Source organism: Trachurus trachurus (assembly GCF_905171665.1).
Source record: "Trachurus trachurus genome assembly, chromosome: 16".
Lineage (NCBI taxonomy): Eukaryota > Metazoa > Chordata > Actinopteri > Carangiformes > Carangidae > Trachurus > Trachurus trachurus.
Genome location: NC_139902.1, coordinates 18,008,081 through 18,027,159, shown reverse-complemented (window position 1 = coordinate 18,027,159; position 19,079 = coordinate 18,008,081). Strand labels below are relative to the sequence as shown.

Genomic DNA, 19,079 nt, shown 5'->3' with positions numbered 1-19,079 from the left:
GTCAAGACAGAGCTGATCAGACAGACACATGATCATCTTTTTATAATCAATCAATCAATCAATCAGACTTTATTTATAGAGCACTTTTCATACAAAAGATATGTAGCACAAAGTGCTTTACACGATAAAAGCAGACAAAACAAAGCAGAGATAAAAACCCAAAGTAACGCAGATACACTCGTGCGCACACACACACACACACACACACACACACACACACACACACACACACACACACACACACACACACACACACACACACACACACACACTCTAATGACTGGAAACCCTGTCCAACAGTGACCAGTGACTGTGACTAATTCTCTCTGCTGCCCAGACCTTCATTTATGACATGATCTGCACTGATTTGAATGTGCAGCTCGAAACTATAAGCTCCAAACATCTTCATAATACGCTCAGCATCAGGGTCGCGGTGAGTGTATAAAACCCACAGTTTGAGATCTATATGTGATTACTTGCATGAACCGAGTACATGCTCACCGAAATCAAAACAAGATAATAAAATGATAAATGGTGATGTGCCATAAAGACGAGAGGAGAGACTTTGGTTTGATGCTAATCTTTTTCTCCCTCCTTCAAGTGGCCTCTCCCAATAACACATCACAGATTCAAGCAGCATAAAAGAGCAATCACAGAACAATTTAACCTCTCCTGCTTCTGTGCTCACACTCTGTGCACATGTGACGGCACAGCAGAAGTGGCAGTAACTGCCAATTCACAAAGCTCCCACTCGTCGAATTCCTCACAAATGATAACTTTCAGGCCCCCTAGCGATAAAGTAATTTCTCCATCTCTCCTGTCGGTGGTTTGGGGGACAGCAGAGGGCTGTGATAATCTCATAAACAGAAGCTGTGTAGATACGGGCCATCTATTATGACTGGGAACAGTAGCGTAGATAGCAGCATTTATTATCTGAGACAGCAGACAATACATTCTCATTCTGTGATACTACTGCTGACAGACACAGAGTGATCCATCTTCACTGACCGAGCCGAGAGAGAGGAGGGAAGAGAGAGGGAGCGACAGATGGGGAGTGAGAGAGGTACAGTGAGAGTGAGAGGGGAAGGACAGCATGGAGACTGAGGGAGAGGGAGACAGCGTAAGGGGGACAATGTGTGTGTGTGTGTGTGTGTGTGTGTGTGTGTGTGTGTGTGTGTGTGTGTGGGGAGAGAGCATGTAGAGGAGAATTATTATTGCTCTGTTCTGCATTAGCTGTGCTTCTGTCTGGTGTGGTTATACACAGTCAGACAGACCATACACACACACACACGCACGCACACACATTTTTCCACTGGTCATTGCAGCTAACAGTGGACCAGTTTGCTGTTGCCTGAAGCTATAGCTAAATAAATAAATAAAGGGTTACAGTGTTTTTTATAGCCAGGCTGTTATTTTACTGCTAATACCAATAATTCAGTATAAACCAACTGCCCGGCCTGCTTCTGCCTCCTATTCATTCCTACTTCTTCCCTCGACTGCAGCAGCTGTAGCTGAAGTGGTACTCATAAAGTATTATTGAAAATGAGCACACATTATTAACACATTGTGAGTGCATTATCAATATTACTTTACAGTAATCAGAGTGTATTCCAATACACAGGACATGCACATTTTTTACGTCTTGTAGTAAAATGTATAAAAATGTTAGTACCCTAATGCATTAAATTATCTTATCTGGTCCAGTAGACCTTTCTGTGTGTGCATTCACTTTCTGTCTCAGAGTTAGATTGATATCATCTGTCATGTTTGTGTATTTTATGTACAGAACTAGCAAAAGGAGGTGTTCAACTTAGCTTTGCATGAGGACTACTGTATATGAGGGGGAAACAGTCGTGTGGTTCTGTCTAGTTCTGGTGCAGTTTATCCATTGGTCCAACATTTGCTGTGCAACATGTCCACTGGTTGCTGTCCACCAGGAAACAAGAGCACAATTTGTGATTGGCTTATACAGTAACATATATCATGTTAATTTGTGAGATTTAGAGGATGGATGGAGCCGGATCAGTTTTTTTTTACCATTTAGTACTTCCAGTCCTAATGCTAAGCTAAGCTAACCATTTCAAAGCACCAGCTCAGAACCATTGGAGAAGAGTGAATAGATACAGTATATAAAGCAGTTTGCAGTGAAACGTTAGCCCTCCCACCCATGGCAACAAGCAAAGAATACACTGTAATTTATCTCTGCAGGTTTTCTGGCATCTGCTCACAGTGATGTTATGGGAGACATTAATGTTTTGGCAGCACAACCTACCTTACTCTTCAGAGAGAAGGAGCAGAAAGAAAGACAGAAGTAAACAAACAACCATGAAAAGAAGGGTAATAATAGAGAAGTTGGCAAATAGATGATAAGGAGTGGGGACAGAGCGGGGAAGGTGGAACGAGTCCAGGTGATATTTTTATTTGTTTCTCAGATTCCTCCATTAAGTCAGCGGTTTGAGCACAGAGACAGCGGACTGAAAAAGAACAGGTATAAACGCAGGGAAAGCTGTGGCTTATTATCAGTGTGTAATGACAGATGAGAAGAGATGCAATTAGAATGAGCCATATGGATGATCATATGGTCATTTTATAATTAGCACTATTTTAAAATAGAGAACAAGCTTGCGTAAACCCAGACAAGAAAGAGTTGTGGTTGGTTCACAAATAACTTTTAAGAGACACTCATTTAAGTCAGTTAAAAACAATAAAAGAGACAGATCAGCAGAAATCTTCTTCCTGTTCATGAGTCTCAATACAGTCATTTTCTTATATTGGTTCATGATTTTCCTATATTATGATTGGTGGAATCCGACAGTTAACTAACAGTGGGACTGACCTCGCGGATCAGACACTATCTCACCTTAAGCATCTTGTAATTCACTTTTAGAGACTTACTTTCTTGAGAATACACACATTTGTTGCAAAGTCACTTGATTTACTCCATTGCTATCAATGGTTGAGTTATTTTTCTAACTGAGAAAAGCTCATCTAGGCACTGCAACGACTGAAAGCTGCTTTTTTGTGTGTGTAGGGAGCAATAAAATGCAATTAACAGAATTTATATCACAAATGCTATAGATTTTGCAATATGATTCCTATAATGAGCTGTTTGTAGTGTAGCTTATCCTTCCCTTTTTATTATCAAAATATCACTGCAGCAATTCCTTGGTGCCCTGTCAGAGTGAAGTTTTTTCTAAATGAGAAACAAGCAAAAATCACAATAATGATGACCTTGGCAATAACAACAACAGTTCTCATAAACCTATATTTACAATTATGAACTAACATGTTTTATAATGTGATATTTGAAGATGGAAGGACTGGTATGTCAGAAGTAAAATACAGGATTTTGACATTTAGAGCCTTTTTTCATAGTCACAATGCAACCTGGATGAATCACCCTCTCTACCGTCCACGATATAGATAAACCGTCACAGAGGGAGCGATACTATCATCATCATCTGGAAACAACCTCCACAGGATAGTTTATGTTTTTCAATGCGTAAAAACCTAAACAGAATTTACTTGCAATAGTGTTGCTCCTATGCACAGTGGAGCTCCTGCATCTTTGTGATCCATAAAAGGTCACTGCCACACAAAACGCACTACAGCGGCGACATTTTCACGTAACACTCTCCAAACACTGCAGGGAAAAACCCTGGAGACAGACAAGACCGCCTGTGTCCCAGAATTAGAAACAGTCAAGTTCTCACCTCTACTGTTCACCTTCTCAAAAGCTTTCCACACTTCATTTATGTAAATGTACTTTTCCTTTTACATTTCTGACCTGTCGATTCTTTTCACTTCATCCTGATGTACACATAAACGTACATGATGTGTTTTTGTTGTGAAACTTGGATCAAATCCACAGTCCGGTTAAACACAGCAGCACATACTGTAGCACGGTGGAGCTGCAGAAGGCTGTGCACAAGCTATTCTGACTGCATTCTTTCATAAAGCAAAGACAAAATAAAAATAATCTTGGAAAATGTGCAAAAGCCGAACACTTAAAAAAAAAACACACATTATATGAGAATAAAAATATGATCACGTAATGGGTTCATTCAAAGTTCATATCATGTCTTCATAACAGAAGTGTGTTTGTAAACTGTTTGGCCTCTGGGGGCAAATAAAGTTGATTTAGCAATATTGACAAAACATTAGAACATTTGAACAGTGGTGTTAGATCAGTAATGTGTTGTCCTGCTGATGGAACATCAGGCGACTACTGATGCCACCGCACTGCCTCAGGGGTACATATAGTACATACAGGCTGGGAGTGTGTGTGTGTGTGTGTGTGTCTGAGCCCAAATTTGTGTTGTGCATGCGCCCTGCAGGGTGGTTCTGTGTATCTGTAATCGTATGAGCATGTTTATCTGTGTGCGGACATGTGTGTGTGTGTGACTGACTGACTGTGTGTGTCCCAGAGACAGATTGCTTGTGTGCCAGATGAAAAAAAAGGTGTAGAAGCAATAGTGGTGTGGATGGAATAAAGGAATGAAACCTCTGATAATATTGGAAACGGTCAGAGATGAAGAGGAGAAGGGAGGGGAGGAAGAGTAAGAGCACTGAGCCTGTGTATCCACTGAGGAGCTCTCTGCACAATGCTGGCTTCCTCTCTATTCCTTCAATAGAGAAACATCTGATTCATTTTACGACCAGCACCTAGAGCTGTGAATAGTTTATTGTGTAAAGCATTGAGTGAGGGACGTTAAACAATATCTTCACAAATTGCAGGGTTGTCGTTTTCAGCGGTGCTTAGCAGTATTATTGGTTGAATGTACAATATTAAATTGAACCTGTTATGTAGTTTTCTGTCAGCTTAACAACTAAACAAGCTGTGAGCACATCACTGACATGTTGTCCCATCTGTTGACATCTTCTCTTTGCAAACAGGTATTTTTGATTCGAAGTTACGCTTCTGTCAACTGGAGTTTTTAACTCTCTTAATACCTCTGTTTTGTATTTAGCTTTTAACTACTACATGATCCATTATGTTCAGCAATTGGTGTCTTCAGTCAGTATGTTCACATGCACAGGTTAGTTGGGCTAGGTCATTTGATTGAACCATTATCCTTGTATGCATCCAAGTATGCAAGCTCAAAGTTTGTGTGTTATATACTGTCATATTGTTGTTGTTGAATTTTATCTTATTTTGACTTTGGTCTATTTTATGATTTTTAAAGTGTAAAGTGTCTTTGAGCATTTGTAGAAGCACTTTCATATAAAATGTATTCTTCTTCTTCTTCTTCTTCTTCTTCTTCTTCTTCTTCTTCTTCTTCTTCTTCTTCTTCTTCTTCTTCTTCTTCTTCTTCTTATAAATGAAATTATGGATCAAAATATGTCAGATACTGACACGGTAGGTGACGGTTTGCTCCTTCCAGCTTGTTAGTGTTGCACCTTTTGGAACAAACACGTTAGCTAATGCTAAACTGGCAGGATATCGAGCTGTGAAAACATGGACAACTTTACAGCTCTGAACATATACTGTAGTTTTAGTTACCGGCTTCTTCCTCCGTTGTGCATTTCGTTCGATTTCTGAGTCAGAGCCCGGGGCAAGAACTATGGAGTGTGTACAAAGCGCCAGAGTGGCTGTTTTAAGTCCGATTAAGGTAAAAATGCAGAGGTAATAGAACTCCAAACTTTATTATCTGTGTGTATCGGCCCGACTTTGAACATTTTGATTTTAGTTTGGCTAACAAAATTAGTCGCACTAACACAACATAACGTAAATGTACCGACTCCTCAGTGCATTCATCAGTGTGAGGTACACAGGTAATAATTTGATCTAACGTTAATATATGAAAAACAGAAATTAAAGAAGCTTTAAATTCAGAATGTAATTCATTTGAGGCCTGTTTTTATTCCCCTCGAGTTTAGCTACTGACAGATGTGCCCTGATTTGACATGAAGGGCAAATTCGCTTGTGCGGTGCGATCATGTGATCCAGTCCTGTAACAAACAAAACCACAAAACATCAACCTGATGCTGCAGTGACTGCCTTTGTACTGTACCTCAATGCAAGCTAAATAAGTAATGTCAGTTTCAAAGCCAAAGCTTGCATTTGCATACACTGCTGAGACTTGTGCATTTGTGTGTGTGTGTGTGTGTGTGTGTGTGTGTGTGTCAAACATTTGATTATTTGTTTGATATGCTTGATCTTACCTTTTTCAGAGACAGAATGGACATAAAACAAAAAGAATATGAATCCAATTCTACATCCTTTGATGCATTGTTATAAGTCTGTGGTTAAATTGATGCTTTCTGACCCTTCTCCACTATTTGCCCCCTTAAATCACGAAGCTGAAGTGTTAGAGATTGAGGATAAAGACATAACACCTTGCTACTCCACTGACAGTATTTCAGTTTATTCTTTTTTTCTGACTGTATCGACCAGTTCTCTCTTCTATGCTCCAAAGTCACTGAATAAATGGCCCAATCTGTAAAACAAATAGAAACGCTACCTGGAATGTTTTCATAGCTCTTTTACTTAACTCATCGCTCTGTCTCTCATCCCTCTTTTCATTTTTTCCACCCTCCCTTCCCACCTCTTCCCCTTCTCCGTGTTTCCGAAATATGTCTCTCTTTATCACATGTGACATCGCAGGATAGGCCTGTCTGAGGCAGGTAATGATTTTTTTGTTCTTATTTCTGTGTTGAGAGGGATCAGAGTAGTGCTGGTTATCGGGCCATTTATTACCCTGCCAGCTCGCCACTCAGCTGTCTGGGTAAATGCAATCTCTCCTGATTCACACAATTACCCCAAGATAGAGACAGAAAGAGAAATATCTCTGGCAATAGCAGAATGGGTCAGAGAGAGTTTAGGGAAATACACAGAGAGTGAGGAGAAAGGCTGCTTTGCTGCTTTTCCAACCAGACCGGCAGTTTTGTAAGTGCACAAGGGTTGTTAGTTTGCATAGAGTGAATATGTGTGGTGATGATCTCCTACAACAGGAATAAATGTCAAAGACATTAATCTATACTCCACTTTGCAGACTGTGAAATCTTCTTCTTTATGGATTCATTATGAACATTATACTGTTGCATTATACTTTCATAAGTGGAGCTCATCAATCCCATATGTCTTCCACATTCATTTAACTAATGAAGCACTACATCGGTTCTCTAGATCAGGCTGTAAAGACCAAACTCTGAAAAACAACAACAAATAATGTGTGTGTCCCACAGTGAGTAATGTAGCATGCTCTCTGACAATTACAATGTATATTGTGTGGGCTATATAATATTCATTTTTATGAAAATTGATCAGGCTACCTAGAATTCTCCTCCCATCGTTTTAATTTAGTACATATAGTTAAAATATTGTAAAATGTTTACAGTTACACTTCAGTGGCTACATAATCTACATGAATCTGGTTTCTCTTTCTATGTGGTACTCTATAGAAACATGGTTTCTGACGGAGCTGTTCGTTCTGTACAGTTGAGATGGCACAATACAGTTGCATGATACAGCTCTGCAATGAGAGGTGAATCTGAAGTGTTGATTGTTTTGTTAACTGCTCTTTCCAAGGTCAGTGATCAAATGTTAATGAATCAACTTTTAAACCAGCATGGACTTAAAATATCTTATAATTAGTCAGAGTAATTAAAAAGCAGGTACAGTCCAATGACAACTGAGGAATCTTCACCTGCAAATGAAGATGATGTGATACAGTCAAAAGCTAAACAAAAAATGAGAGGTTCCTACAGTTTCCCTACAACTGAGACCGGTTTATTTTTATCTTCTTGAAACTGTAAATGAAAATGTCTTAGACATCCAACATTAGAATTAGTCCTCTCCTCTCCTCTCCTCTCCTCTCCTCTCCTCTCCTCTCCTCTGTTTTGGGACACTATCCTGTGCTAATGTACGCTGCATTCTGTTTCACCAGTACAGCGGGAGTCATCAAAAACTGCAAAGAAACAGGCCACATTTCTCCCCTAGCCCAGCACTTCTGCATGTGTCTGCAAGTGTGCATGTGTGTGTGTGTGTGTGTGAACGCTGGTGTGTGTATGTGTGTATGTGTGTGTATGTGTGTGTGTGTGTGTGTGTGCGTGCGTGCCTGATGAGAAGAGCTGCTCAGCAATATTTAGCGTTACTGCGACAGAACAGCTTTAGGACAGAACAGAACAAGGCTCACCTTCAGAAAAGACGAAATGAGAGGCAAAGAGAGAGACAGAGAGAGGGGAAGAGCCAGAAATATATTCTGACTTTTGATGCTCCTTGATGAAACATTTTGCTTTAAGTAAGAGGAAAAATCTTAACACCAAACACTAAAACCACCTGCATATTCTCATAAGTGCACTTACCCCTGAGATAGAAACAAAGAGAGGTGAGAGGAAACATTAGACTGAGTTAGTGAGTCCTTTAAGTCAAAGCATGTTAAGGCGATTAAATATGACTCTACCACACTGTGTGTGTGTGTTGTTTGGGGTGAAGGGTAATGTGTAATAATGAGTCATAACTCTAGAAGCATTACGTGCTATTGCTGTGGACGAACAGACATTTGCATGTGTTCATATTGGGGGTGTAAGACAGGAGGGCCTGCAGCAGCCTGCCTGTCACATGCACCACGCACAGACCCACATCCACCTACACACACATACACGCATATGTGCACAGACCAGCTGGGCAGCGACTTCGAGTTCGGTGCACAACACATATGTTGGCCTTCGATGGGCACTGCATCAATTAAGCCAAACAGGACACGCGCACACACATGCACACACACACACACGCACAATTCTGATATAGAAACACTGTGGAAAAACGCGTTAAATTAGAAAATATGGGAGAAGCCCTCATGGAAATGAGGAATATTTCTCCAGATATAGGCTAGTGAAATAAAAAATAAATTTAAAAGTTAATGGCAGTGAGGTTGTGTGTCATCATTTTAATTCAAATCAACTCTATATACCTCTGTAACAGCACTTACAGACAGCAGCTTACCATTCTTATTTTAAAAAAAGCTTCATTCACTAAAGCTGTTTAAAAGTCTTACTGTAACAAACAAACTTGCATCTCACACTTCATCTGTCCATTAAATACATTCAATCTTGCAATCATTGCTATCATGGTATGAGTCAGATACTGACATTTACATTTTGCAGCAGGCGCTGAATGTTAGGTCTTTTGTTGAAGTTTTTCTCTTCAGTCACTGTTACACATTTTAGCTGTAGGAGTTCAGTTTTATGATGATGATACTATTTACTAGGAGTAAAAGGAAGTGGAATTAAAAACAGAAGTAATTGCTCAAGTAAAAACTAAAAAACATTGCAGCAAAAGCAACATTTCTGTATATGAGAACATTTTACTTTTGTGTTTACTCAGTTCACACATTACTGTAACTAACTGATCATGTTAAATCACACCAGTGGTAAATCTGTATCTGTATTCGGCCTGCTGATAATTTTAAAAAAAAAAACAAAAAAAAAAACCCAAAACACTGTCTCTCCCAAAAATAAAGTGTGGTGCTGTTAGTGAAGTGTGAGGATGACACCAATGAGAGAACACCCAGAGCTTTCCACTTTTGGCTGCAGTTCACACTCATGTGTGCTGCAGTGAAATGTTGTCCCTTCCATCCCTAGAAATTACTCTCACATCTCTAGTCTGATGCAGACACAGGGAGTGACTCGCTGTCACTTTGGCACTTAGTCATTGTTGGTAGAATTTATATATGGTAGATCTAATTTTAACATTGCCAGATGTCAGCAATGAAAAAAAAAAATCATGTATCAAAATCAGACGTGTAGTTTGTTGAATATTGTGTTTGCTCCGAAACAACATCAGTAGTTGATCATCTACATGTGGAGCTGTGTGTGTGTTCTGAGACCTGTGTGTGTCAAGTCCTTGTAAACAATTGTGCATGTTTATTTATGTCCGTGTCTTGATGTTAGGTTGTGTGTGTGTGTGTGTGTGTGTGTGTGTGTGTGTGTGTGTGTGTGTGTGTGCAGGCGTCCACATGGCTCGAAATGATGATGAAATGCGTTGTTAATGTTGTAGGTTATTTTAGTCAACTGACAGTTGTTGTAGAGGTGGTTGTGTATTGTGTGTCGAGCTGATTGTGCATGTGTGCATGAGTTTGTCTGTGTGTGTGTGTGTGTGTGTGTGTGTGTTTAATTGGACCTCCCTGAGCCAGTCTCCAGGTGACGGAACTCATCTGCTCTTCCCCTGATTAAGGACAACAGATGGACGGGTTGCAAAACACACACACACCCACACGCACACACACACACGATTCATCATCAAACACACTGAACACATGTTATCCAAATCACGTGGCCTGTAATCAATAGTAAATACACACACACACACACACATCTGACTTGAAGATAGACATCCATGCATCATATTACTATGACCCAGATGCCTCAGTTTGTTCGATCTTCATCATCATCATCATCATCGCCCTTCTCATCATCATGGTCAACTATGGAAGAAAACTCAGTCTCAGCCTCGGCCTCCTCTAAATCATCCTGGCGCTGCCTCTGTAAGTCGACGTCTCCACTGTCCTTCTCCATCTGTTTGACTGACAGGGAATATGAGCTCATTTATTTAGCCAGTGAAACTAAAAGAAAAAAAAATCTCATTCAGGAGTGGAAACTACTGATGTGACTGACACTAAAATTGCCTTTGTTTTTCCCCTCAAATGAGTATTTGACAAGTAACGTAATAACGTTTTAATATTCCTAATCGTTGGCCAAAATGTCTCATGTCTAATTGACTTTATCAGCAGCATTTAAAAAATAGTAGTAATACACACTACAGTACATACTATGTGATTGACCTCCTATAGTAGATGCACATGTGTGTCATGAAACATCATTAAATGTTGAGATTTATTATTCAATGTTACTGTATATTAAATAATGTATTATTTAAACGTATTTAGTCACTTTGAGATGATTTACTATCTGAGTGTATTCTGTTTTTTCCAACATTATTTGTCCACACTGTCTTATTTTCCACAGACTGAGTCATTATCCAAGTTAAGTTTGTTGGTATTAACTTTACAGCTCTGCAGCTCCAGACTCTATTAGCTCCAATAAAATCCAGTGCCCGGAGAGTTGATACGACAAACGCTTCCATTACTGTGAACGCCCAATCTTTAGGTGGTTTCTCTGTAGATCTGAGTCATCGGCTGAGCTTCCTCTAACCTTTAACAGATGTTCAGCAACTTCCCAACAGCCCACAGACCTGAGTCAGTGTGTCCTACACTACACCTGCCTCATTAAAACACAGCCATACTTTTTTTCATCTTGTGAGAGCACAAACTCAGTAATGTGCACTTCCTCACCCTGGGACTAATTAAAACATGTTTATATTCATTCTGGGTGTCAACCCGAGAAGGTGTGGAGCCTCAGATTATGAAGCACTTAAAATCCACCAGTGTTCATGTTTAGGTCCCAGATTGTAGTTTATCAAGATGATGCATGAGTCCGAGGTTTTTTGGAATACTTTAATCAAACTTGTTGACATGGCCTGTAGTTTTTCTTTATAACATTTGATATGATTATTATTTTCTCACTTTGATACGGGAAGAAAAGAAGTCAAGGGGAATAAAGAGTCAGCAGATGATTCATTAATCTCTTAAATGATCTTTGTTGTTACATAATATCAGAGCAAAGACAGTGGCTCCTCGATCTTGCAGTAAAACTTGTCAGTGAACCTGGTGTGACCCCAGAGCAGATATTACTCTAGTCCCATATTAATCCGACAGTCAGTGTAAAACACCCCATTTGGTCTCCACCCATCTGCCTCCAGGGCCACCTTAATGATAATTACGAGGTTCTCAGCATGCTAGTTAATATTCCCCCATAAAACCCATGGCATCATCTCAGATAGAATATGCTTAGCAGGTGATAAAATGAGTGGGAAAACAAAACAAAAAAAGTAAATGGACTCCCAAAAAGTCTTCCACAACGGGACAATATTTAAATTCGTGTTACACGCTGCGATAGCTGAATCAAATCGATGAGTACTTAAAAAAAAACCATAACAATAATTTCCATTCTTATCTCCCCAAAACATGGCGCCTCGCCTCACACACAGAGAAACTGACACACACACACACACACACACACACACACACACACACACACACACACACACACACACACACACACACACACACACACACACACACACACACACACACACACACTTAAAAAATGAAGAGAAAGGAAAGAAGGAGGGAGAAGGAGAATGAAAGACAGAGAAAAAGAGAAAGAGGGGGGGTGATAACAGCGTCAATAAATCATCCGGGCCAGTCGCTTCTCCCCGGGGATGTGGGATGGATTAAATTAAGCACTCCCTCTACCCGTGTGCCTATCCATCCCTCCATCCTCTCCCTCTCCCTCTCTCTCTCCCTCTCTCTCTCTCTGCGCCGTATAAATGCCAACAGCTGATCGCGAGACAGCACACGGAACACCTCGCGGAAGCTGCAGAAAGAGACGAGGGGAAGAGAGAGAGAGAGAGAGAGAGTGAGAGAGAGAGTGAGAGAGAGAAGAGAGAGGGATACAGAAAGAGGGGATGCTGTTGACCCGCTCGGCCGCAGGGAATCTTATTGTGGTTTTTTACCGAGTAGTCGCTCTTACCGGGAATTAAGGACTATTTCTGCGGCAAAGAGGGAAGGACGAGGTGTCCGACATTTATTCTGAAAAGCTTCCAAAAAAAATCGTCCTTCCATTTTTTCACCCCCATTTATTTTCTTCGGATCCCTCCCTCCTCCTCCTCCTCTTCCTCCTCCATCTCTTCTTCCTCTTCTTTAAAGAGGCCCGGAGAACCACCGCATGCGCTCCAGGGTACCTTCAACTGCCTGTTATTTTGTTTTCATTTATTTTATTTATTTATTTTAATTTTTTTTGGGACAGCTCGCGAGCCTCTGCCGCCTGCCCGCGAGCTCAGAGAGCGCGAGGCAACCCCCCTGCGGGAGCTGTCCGGTGCTGAAGTTGCATTTCTCTTCTTCTCTGCACGAGGACCTTAGCGGGGAGACAGAAGACGTCCAGAGACTCACACACAGAAGAAATAGTAATAATAAAAAAGCGGCACTTGAACGGACAAGTGTTTTCCACGGCTCGCGCTTCCTACTAAAAACCTGAAGACAATCTTCCTCCGTGTTGTTGGTTGGTGTGTTTGACGGGCGAGTCACCACGCTGGCCAGGCCGTCGGCGATCGCCCGTGTCTGTGAGTGTGTGTCGTTGTGTTTGTGAGTGTGTGTGTGTGTGTGTGTGTGTGTGTGTGTGTGTGTGTGTGTGTGTGTGTGTGTGTGTGTGTGTGTGTGTGTGTGTGTGTGTGTGTGCGTGCGTGCGTGTGAGTGTGTGTGAGTGTGTGTCGGTGTCGCACCACCATGCCAAGGTCTTTCCTGGTGAAAAAGGTGAAACTAGATGATTTCTCCTCTGGGGCGGATTTGGAGAACGTCTACCGGCACAGGACAGACCTCAGCCTGCGGCTCCATGACAAAGGTAGGTCAGGCTGCCTACACAACCAACACTAACAGGTGTCTCAAAAACAAGTCGGGCTCTTAGAGGAGGAGGAGGAGGAAGATGAGGAGGATAAGGATGAGGACAGGGAATCTAACGATGCTGTTTCCCAAATAAGGCTGCATGTGTGTGCATGTGTGTGAGATCATGAGGTGGATTTACCTGTTGTGCCCAGGAAGGATTCCCTCACTGTGCATCATGTTGAAAAGAGCTGACACATCAATGCAGACATGCAACTCTTAATAAAAGATAACTCCTCCTGTGTTGCTATAAGGAGCACAGACTTTGTGCATTTATCTGATGGATACCCTGTAATATTACTGTAATTAATCTGCAGCTTTTCATGGTTGTTTGGCTACCTGTAGGCTGATGTGGGTGTACTCAAGGCAGATAAGTATCCTATAATTGACAGCAGAGAGTTATCACATAGTTATGCCCTTTCTCGTGGGTAATAAAAGCTTCAAAGCCGTGTACTAAGCAGTGCATTGCAAAATAAGCAATTCTTCATGACTTCAAAGGATTATTAGTGTGGACTGTAAAAGCTCCACGTGCACTTCAGAGGACAGCTGGAGCACAGGATAAGTGGGACACGGGAAAACTGATGACTGACAATCTCAATAACCAATAGTGCCTGCTCAGTGAGTGTTACCCCACACCACATAATCTGGCACTTTATTTACTGAGAGTGGAAAAGATAAAGCAGGCTTGGTTTTAAGCGGCTGGTCATTTGTAAGAGTTGAGCTGCCACCGAAGCGGAAAGGTCACTTGAGAAATCAACTAAATCCAGCGCGTCCCATGTTTCATTGATTTTGGCTCATTGTCAGGAGGGACTCCCCCCCCCCCCCCCACCACCACCCCCCACCTCCCTTTTTGCTGGCTAAGTGAGGTTAAAAGAGATAAAGACTGCATAGAGGTTATTAATATCTGGTTCGCTTTCACTTTGGGTTTGTGGAATTACAGAGGGCAAAGCTCAGCCAAAGTCTAATTGTTCATTAATTCACAAAGCAGGACTTGTGTGGACATGTGTGTGCAAGGTCAGTGTGAAGCTAATGGTGTTTATGTCCCACAGGCTGGGTGTGGATGTCTTAGACAGAAATTGATCCAACAAAACATTTGTCAGTAGTTTATACGGTTTAAGTCATACCACTGATCAAATGTGTCCGCCTGCAGGTGCAGCACAAATAAGCAGTGGTTTATCTTACATGCGGCAACACTGTGATGAAAAGCATCACCGCCAACAGACAGGTGTTTTCCTGATTTTTTTCTTCTTGGTTGCATTTAAAATTGGCCTCCTCTCCTACATCCCGCATGAGGGGTTTGTCTGTGCTCAGTGTCCAGGTGTATTACGCGTCCTCTGTTTTTGCAGTGTTGGCAGATTTTTGCACAACAATTCCTCACCTAGACTGGAGCTTTTTAATGAACGTATGACTCCCTGTGTGGCTACAACGACGGCCACAAGCTGATTATTATCACATAGATATAGAAGAGGAACAGAATTGACCTGCCTGACCATTTTTATCTGACTTTATGGCCACTGATGAACTGTTGAATATACAGTAGGTTAACAGATCCTTAATCTGAGCAGCGGTTCTCTCCAAGGGGACTGATTGTGTTGATCTGGATCTTATCTGGTCTACGTGTTGAATATGAATAATATTTGATAAGATTTAATCTCTGGGTTTTAACAGGGCAGGTCCCATTGCAATTATCCTGAAGCTCCAAAGCTGTGAACTTCCCCACACCCTGCAACTGTATGCGTCACATCTTGAGCCCACACTAAAAACCAGAGATGTCCTTGTCATGTAAATGAAGCCACTGCACTGCTTCCACCTCCATGTCAATGACACATTGATGCACATCAACATGTGTATTCCGTGTGTTCTCCCTCTGTACTTCTCTGCTCATAAAGCAAAAAGCTGTCAATGGTGTATTTATAATGTCGAGGTTAACAAGCCCGGCTCGGCTTGACATGCGATCTGCAGCCTCAGCAGCGCTGTGTAACGCTGCCTGCACCTTTTGTCTCCATCCCTATGATGCAAACAGCTTAATGCGGCTTCCACAGACAGTACAGTACAGGCTCGACCCACAACAGTGCGCCACGTTAGGAACAACTTTCTGCTTGAATGAACCAGCTTTTGGAATAATTCATGCTCCACCCGTGTTCCCTGTGCTGTGTGTAATGGGACTGTGTTTTCAGATGGGATGCCATGACAGATGTGCTAGCAGGAGCTGTTAGGCCTATCATATGTAGACAGATATGTGGTGTAACATGGGGCTTGTTGCATCTGAGAAGTCCCCAGAGAGACTGGATGCATAATAATAACAGACATTTGTTAAGGGGACGCAGGACCAGGCTGTATATGAGGCTGTTTTGCATCATATGATGGCGATGCATGCAGTTAATCACATCTGTCTTATTGAAAACTTCTAATATGACAAATATGTAACAAAAATATGTCACATCCAATTAATCACAAGTTTTCATCATAATGATAAGAAGCTAATATTTAGTGGGCCTGCTTGGAATAGTCTTACAGCTGTCTTATTTTGGTTTTTATATTTAGTTTTTTTTGTTGGCTCAACAGACTTGTAACTTGTTACTGAGGTTAAATAATGGATTAACACTAAATGTCAATCAGTTGTACATGAATAAAAAAAAAAAATAGCCCATGTAGGTCGTATTATGGTTGTCATGCAGTTAAGACAGTTTAAGTCTTTAACCTACATGTATCAGCTATGTGCAAGAAATCACCCAGTGTGTTCAGCAAAACATGTGTCAACATGTGTAGATCCACACTCAGAAATTATGTATTTAATCTGTAGCTGTGTCAGCTGCATCTAAAGGTATTTTATATTGTGTGTTCTTGGATATAAGATAGTCAGAATGTGTTAACGTACTGTGTGTACATTCCTTTATTGTATGTAAATATGTATTCTTGTTTCATTGACATTTACGTATTTGTGCCAATGAAAAACATGCATTCAATCGTAAATACTTGGCATTTTGTCAGCAGAGTGGCAGCATCATCTAACCTGCACATACACTGTATATCTATACTACTTTAGACTGAGTTTCAATATCTGTATTTTCTCATAAGCCTTGCAGTGCAAGTCTCCAACCCCCCTGATCTGTGAGAGACCTCCAAAGTGTTGACTGCACACACTGAGCCTGTACAGCAGCCTTGCTGTTACTGTCCATTGACCTGCACTGCACTGGATCTGTCCGTGGTGCTGATGCTCATTTTCACACGCTAAATCAGCTTTCTCAAGTTCAGGGTCAGCCGGTACGCATTTATCTTCCACAGAGGAACTGTTTTAACTGCAACCTTTGAGGGCTGAGGGGAATTATATTGCTGAATTATCTCTGCACTAACACCGCAGGCTCTTTTCACTCGGGCAACAGGTGCGCAGGAGATAGACATACAGTCTGTGCTACAGTGTGCCAATCCCGTCATTCACACACTGCTCGTTCGCAGTTTAAAGTGGTTACAGTTTCTGCTGCAGTACTGATGGGGAGTTGACAACCTTCCCTTATCACTTGTGCAAGGCGAATGCAGGAAATGGGACTTGGCCATCGCCATAGTTGCTGCAGTATGGGGTAGATCCATACTGAAGGAGTGCGACTATCACTGTATTCTGTAAACGCTTACACCTGATAGATGCCAATTTTTTTATCAGTACATTTAGAGTGAGAGCAGGACAAAATGCCATTTATTGGGAAAAAAAAAATACTGCGTACGACCACAAATGTTATTTAGATGTCATGGAAATCATTGTAAAATTGCTGATCTAGGATCAGATCTGAAAACTTCTGTTTCTCCTACTGTGCTGCCATCTTTGATTTTCTGCCCTTTCAGTTTAAAGGAAATATGGCACCTGGCTTCTCAACACATACATTACAACACCACCTGTCATGTCAGTGTTTGTGTCCATCCGCAGCGGCTTAATGCTGTTTCTACGTACAACATACTGACCTAACATGTTACATACAGCAACATGTTAGAAGCACATTACTGCTTGAATGAGCCACCTGTCTGGAATACTTATGTCTTATGTGTTTTGCATCGTACTCAAGTGGGATGGGGAAAAAAACACACCACACAGCTTTTAATAGGCCATCTGTATGTCACTAATGGGGTGATAGTATAGTTGTTTACTAATATAACTGTCCAGTGTGGTTTGAGGAAACACTTATTTAATTCCACCATGCTGGTCTCTGAATCTCAGTCACTGTTGTCTCGGTGAGGGAAGATACAGCTGGGGAAGGGGGACTATCTGATTTCACTCTGTGCTTCCTGTTCAGCCGGCAACAGCAGTCTAACGGTGTCAATCCAAATGTTTTTCCCTGTTGCCCCTCTGTCAGATAGATATACACTTCTCCTGCATGTCCATTGCATTTGTTATGAAAGGTCTCTGGCGTGGTGGGTGGAAATATTTGCTCCTGTGCCCTCTCTGTGCCTCTTGAGATAGATTTAATATAATAGTTTCCTTCTTTAATACCCATCAGATCATGCTGTGGCTGCAGCAGGAACAAAATTCATTTGTCTGATTTTGTATGGTGGTTCACTGTGAAGCTTTTTTTTTTTTTTTTTCTTTACCCATTTTCTTTTAACCTAATACTGTTTTCTTTTTTCCATATCAGCTGGTTACATCAGTGACTACATCAGCCCTGTTGTGTACGATGGTGAAAGTGACAGTGGGATCAAGGTGCCCTCTCCTGACCCCCTCTATGATGGTATCCACAGTGATTACGGGGCCCCCGACTCCGAGTCTCCCGACAGCCCCGGCTCAGAAATCACTGATGGCTACATCAACGGAGATGCTGCAGTGAGCGAGGGTTACACAGTTGATGCCTTCTTCATCACCGACGGCCGCTCGAGGAGGAAAGCCCTGAGCAGCCCCAGGACCATTCAGAGGCACACCTGCAACGAGTGCGGCAAAACCTACGCCACGTCTTCCAACCTGAGCCGGCACAAACAGACACACCGCTCGCTGGACAGCAAGCTGGCAAAGAAATGTCCAACCTGCGGGAAGGTGTACGTGTCCATGCCCGCCATGGCCATGCACCTGCTCACTCACGACCTCAAGCACAAGTGTGATGTATGTGGGAAGGCGTTCAGTCGACCTTGGCTTTTACAGGGTCACATGCGCTCCCACACGGGCGAGAAGCCTTTCGGGTGTGCTCACTGCGGGAAGGCCTTCGCAGACCGCTCGAACCTGCGTGCTCACATGCAGACCCACTCGGCCTTCAAGCACTTCAAATGTAAACGCTGCAACAAGACCTTCGCGCTCAAGAGTTACCTGAACAAGCACTACGAGTCTGCCTGCTTCAAAGGCCCCTTCTCTCCTCTTGGCCCCCTAGATGCATGACCCCCTGCATATGTAAAACAACAGACAAAACTGCAGACATAGATTGCCATTATCCTTACAGACTGAACTGCAGACACAAACAATCTATTTTTGGTCAGAATATGACCTCGCTTTCCCTCCTCCCCCCTCTTTCTCTCACTCCTCCTCCCCCCACCTTGCTTTCCATTGGAGCCTATTCATGATGATGATGATGATGATGATGAAGATAGCACAATTTTTTCTCCTTGAGA

General features: G+C 41.9%; 1 protein-coding gene across 1 annotated transcript; it reads left to right on the top strand.

Moving 5' to 3' along the window:
- Positions 1-13,346: 13,346 nt before the first annotated feature.
- LOC310998918 (transcriptional repressor scratch 1-like) lies at positions 13,347-18,849 on the top strand (the record flags this gene model as incomplete). Its single annotated transcript, XM_083989175.1, has 2 exons — positions 13,347-13,461; positions 18,122-18,849. 2 exons carry the CDS (start codon positions 13,347-13,349, stop codon positions 18,847-18,849), a joined length of 843 nt encoding a protein of 280 aa, XP_083845301.1.
- Positions 18,850-19,079: the final 230 nt, after the last annotated feature.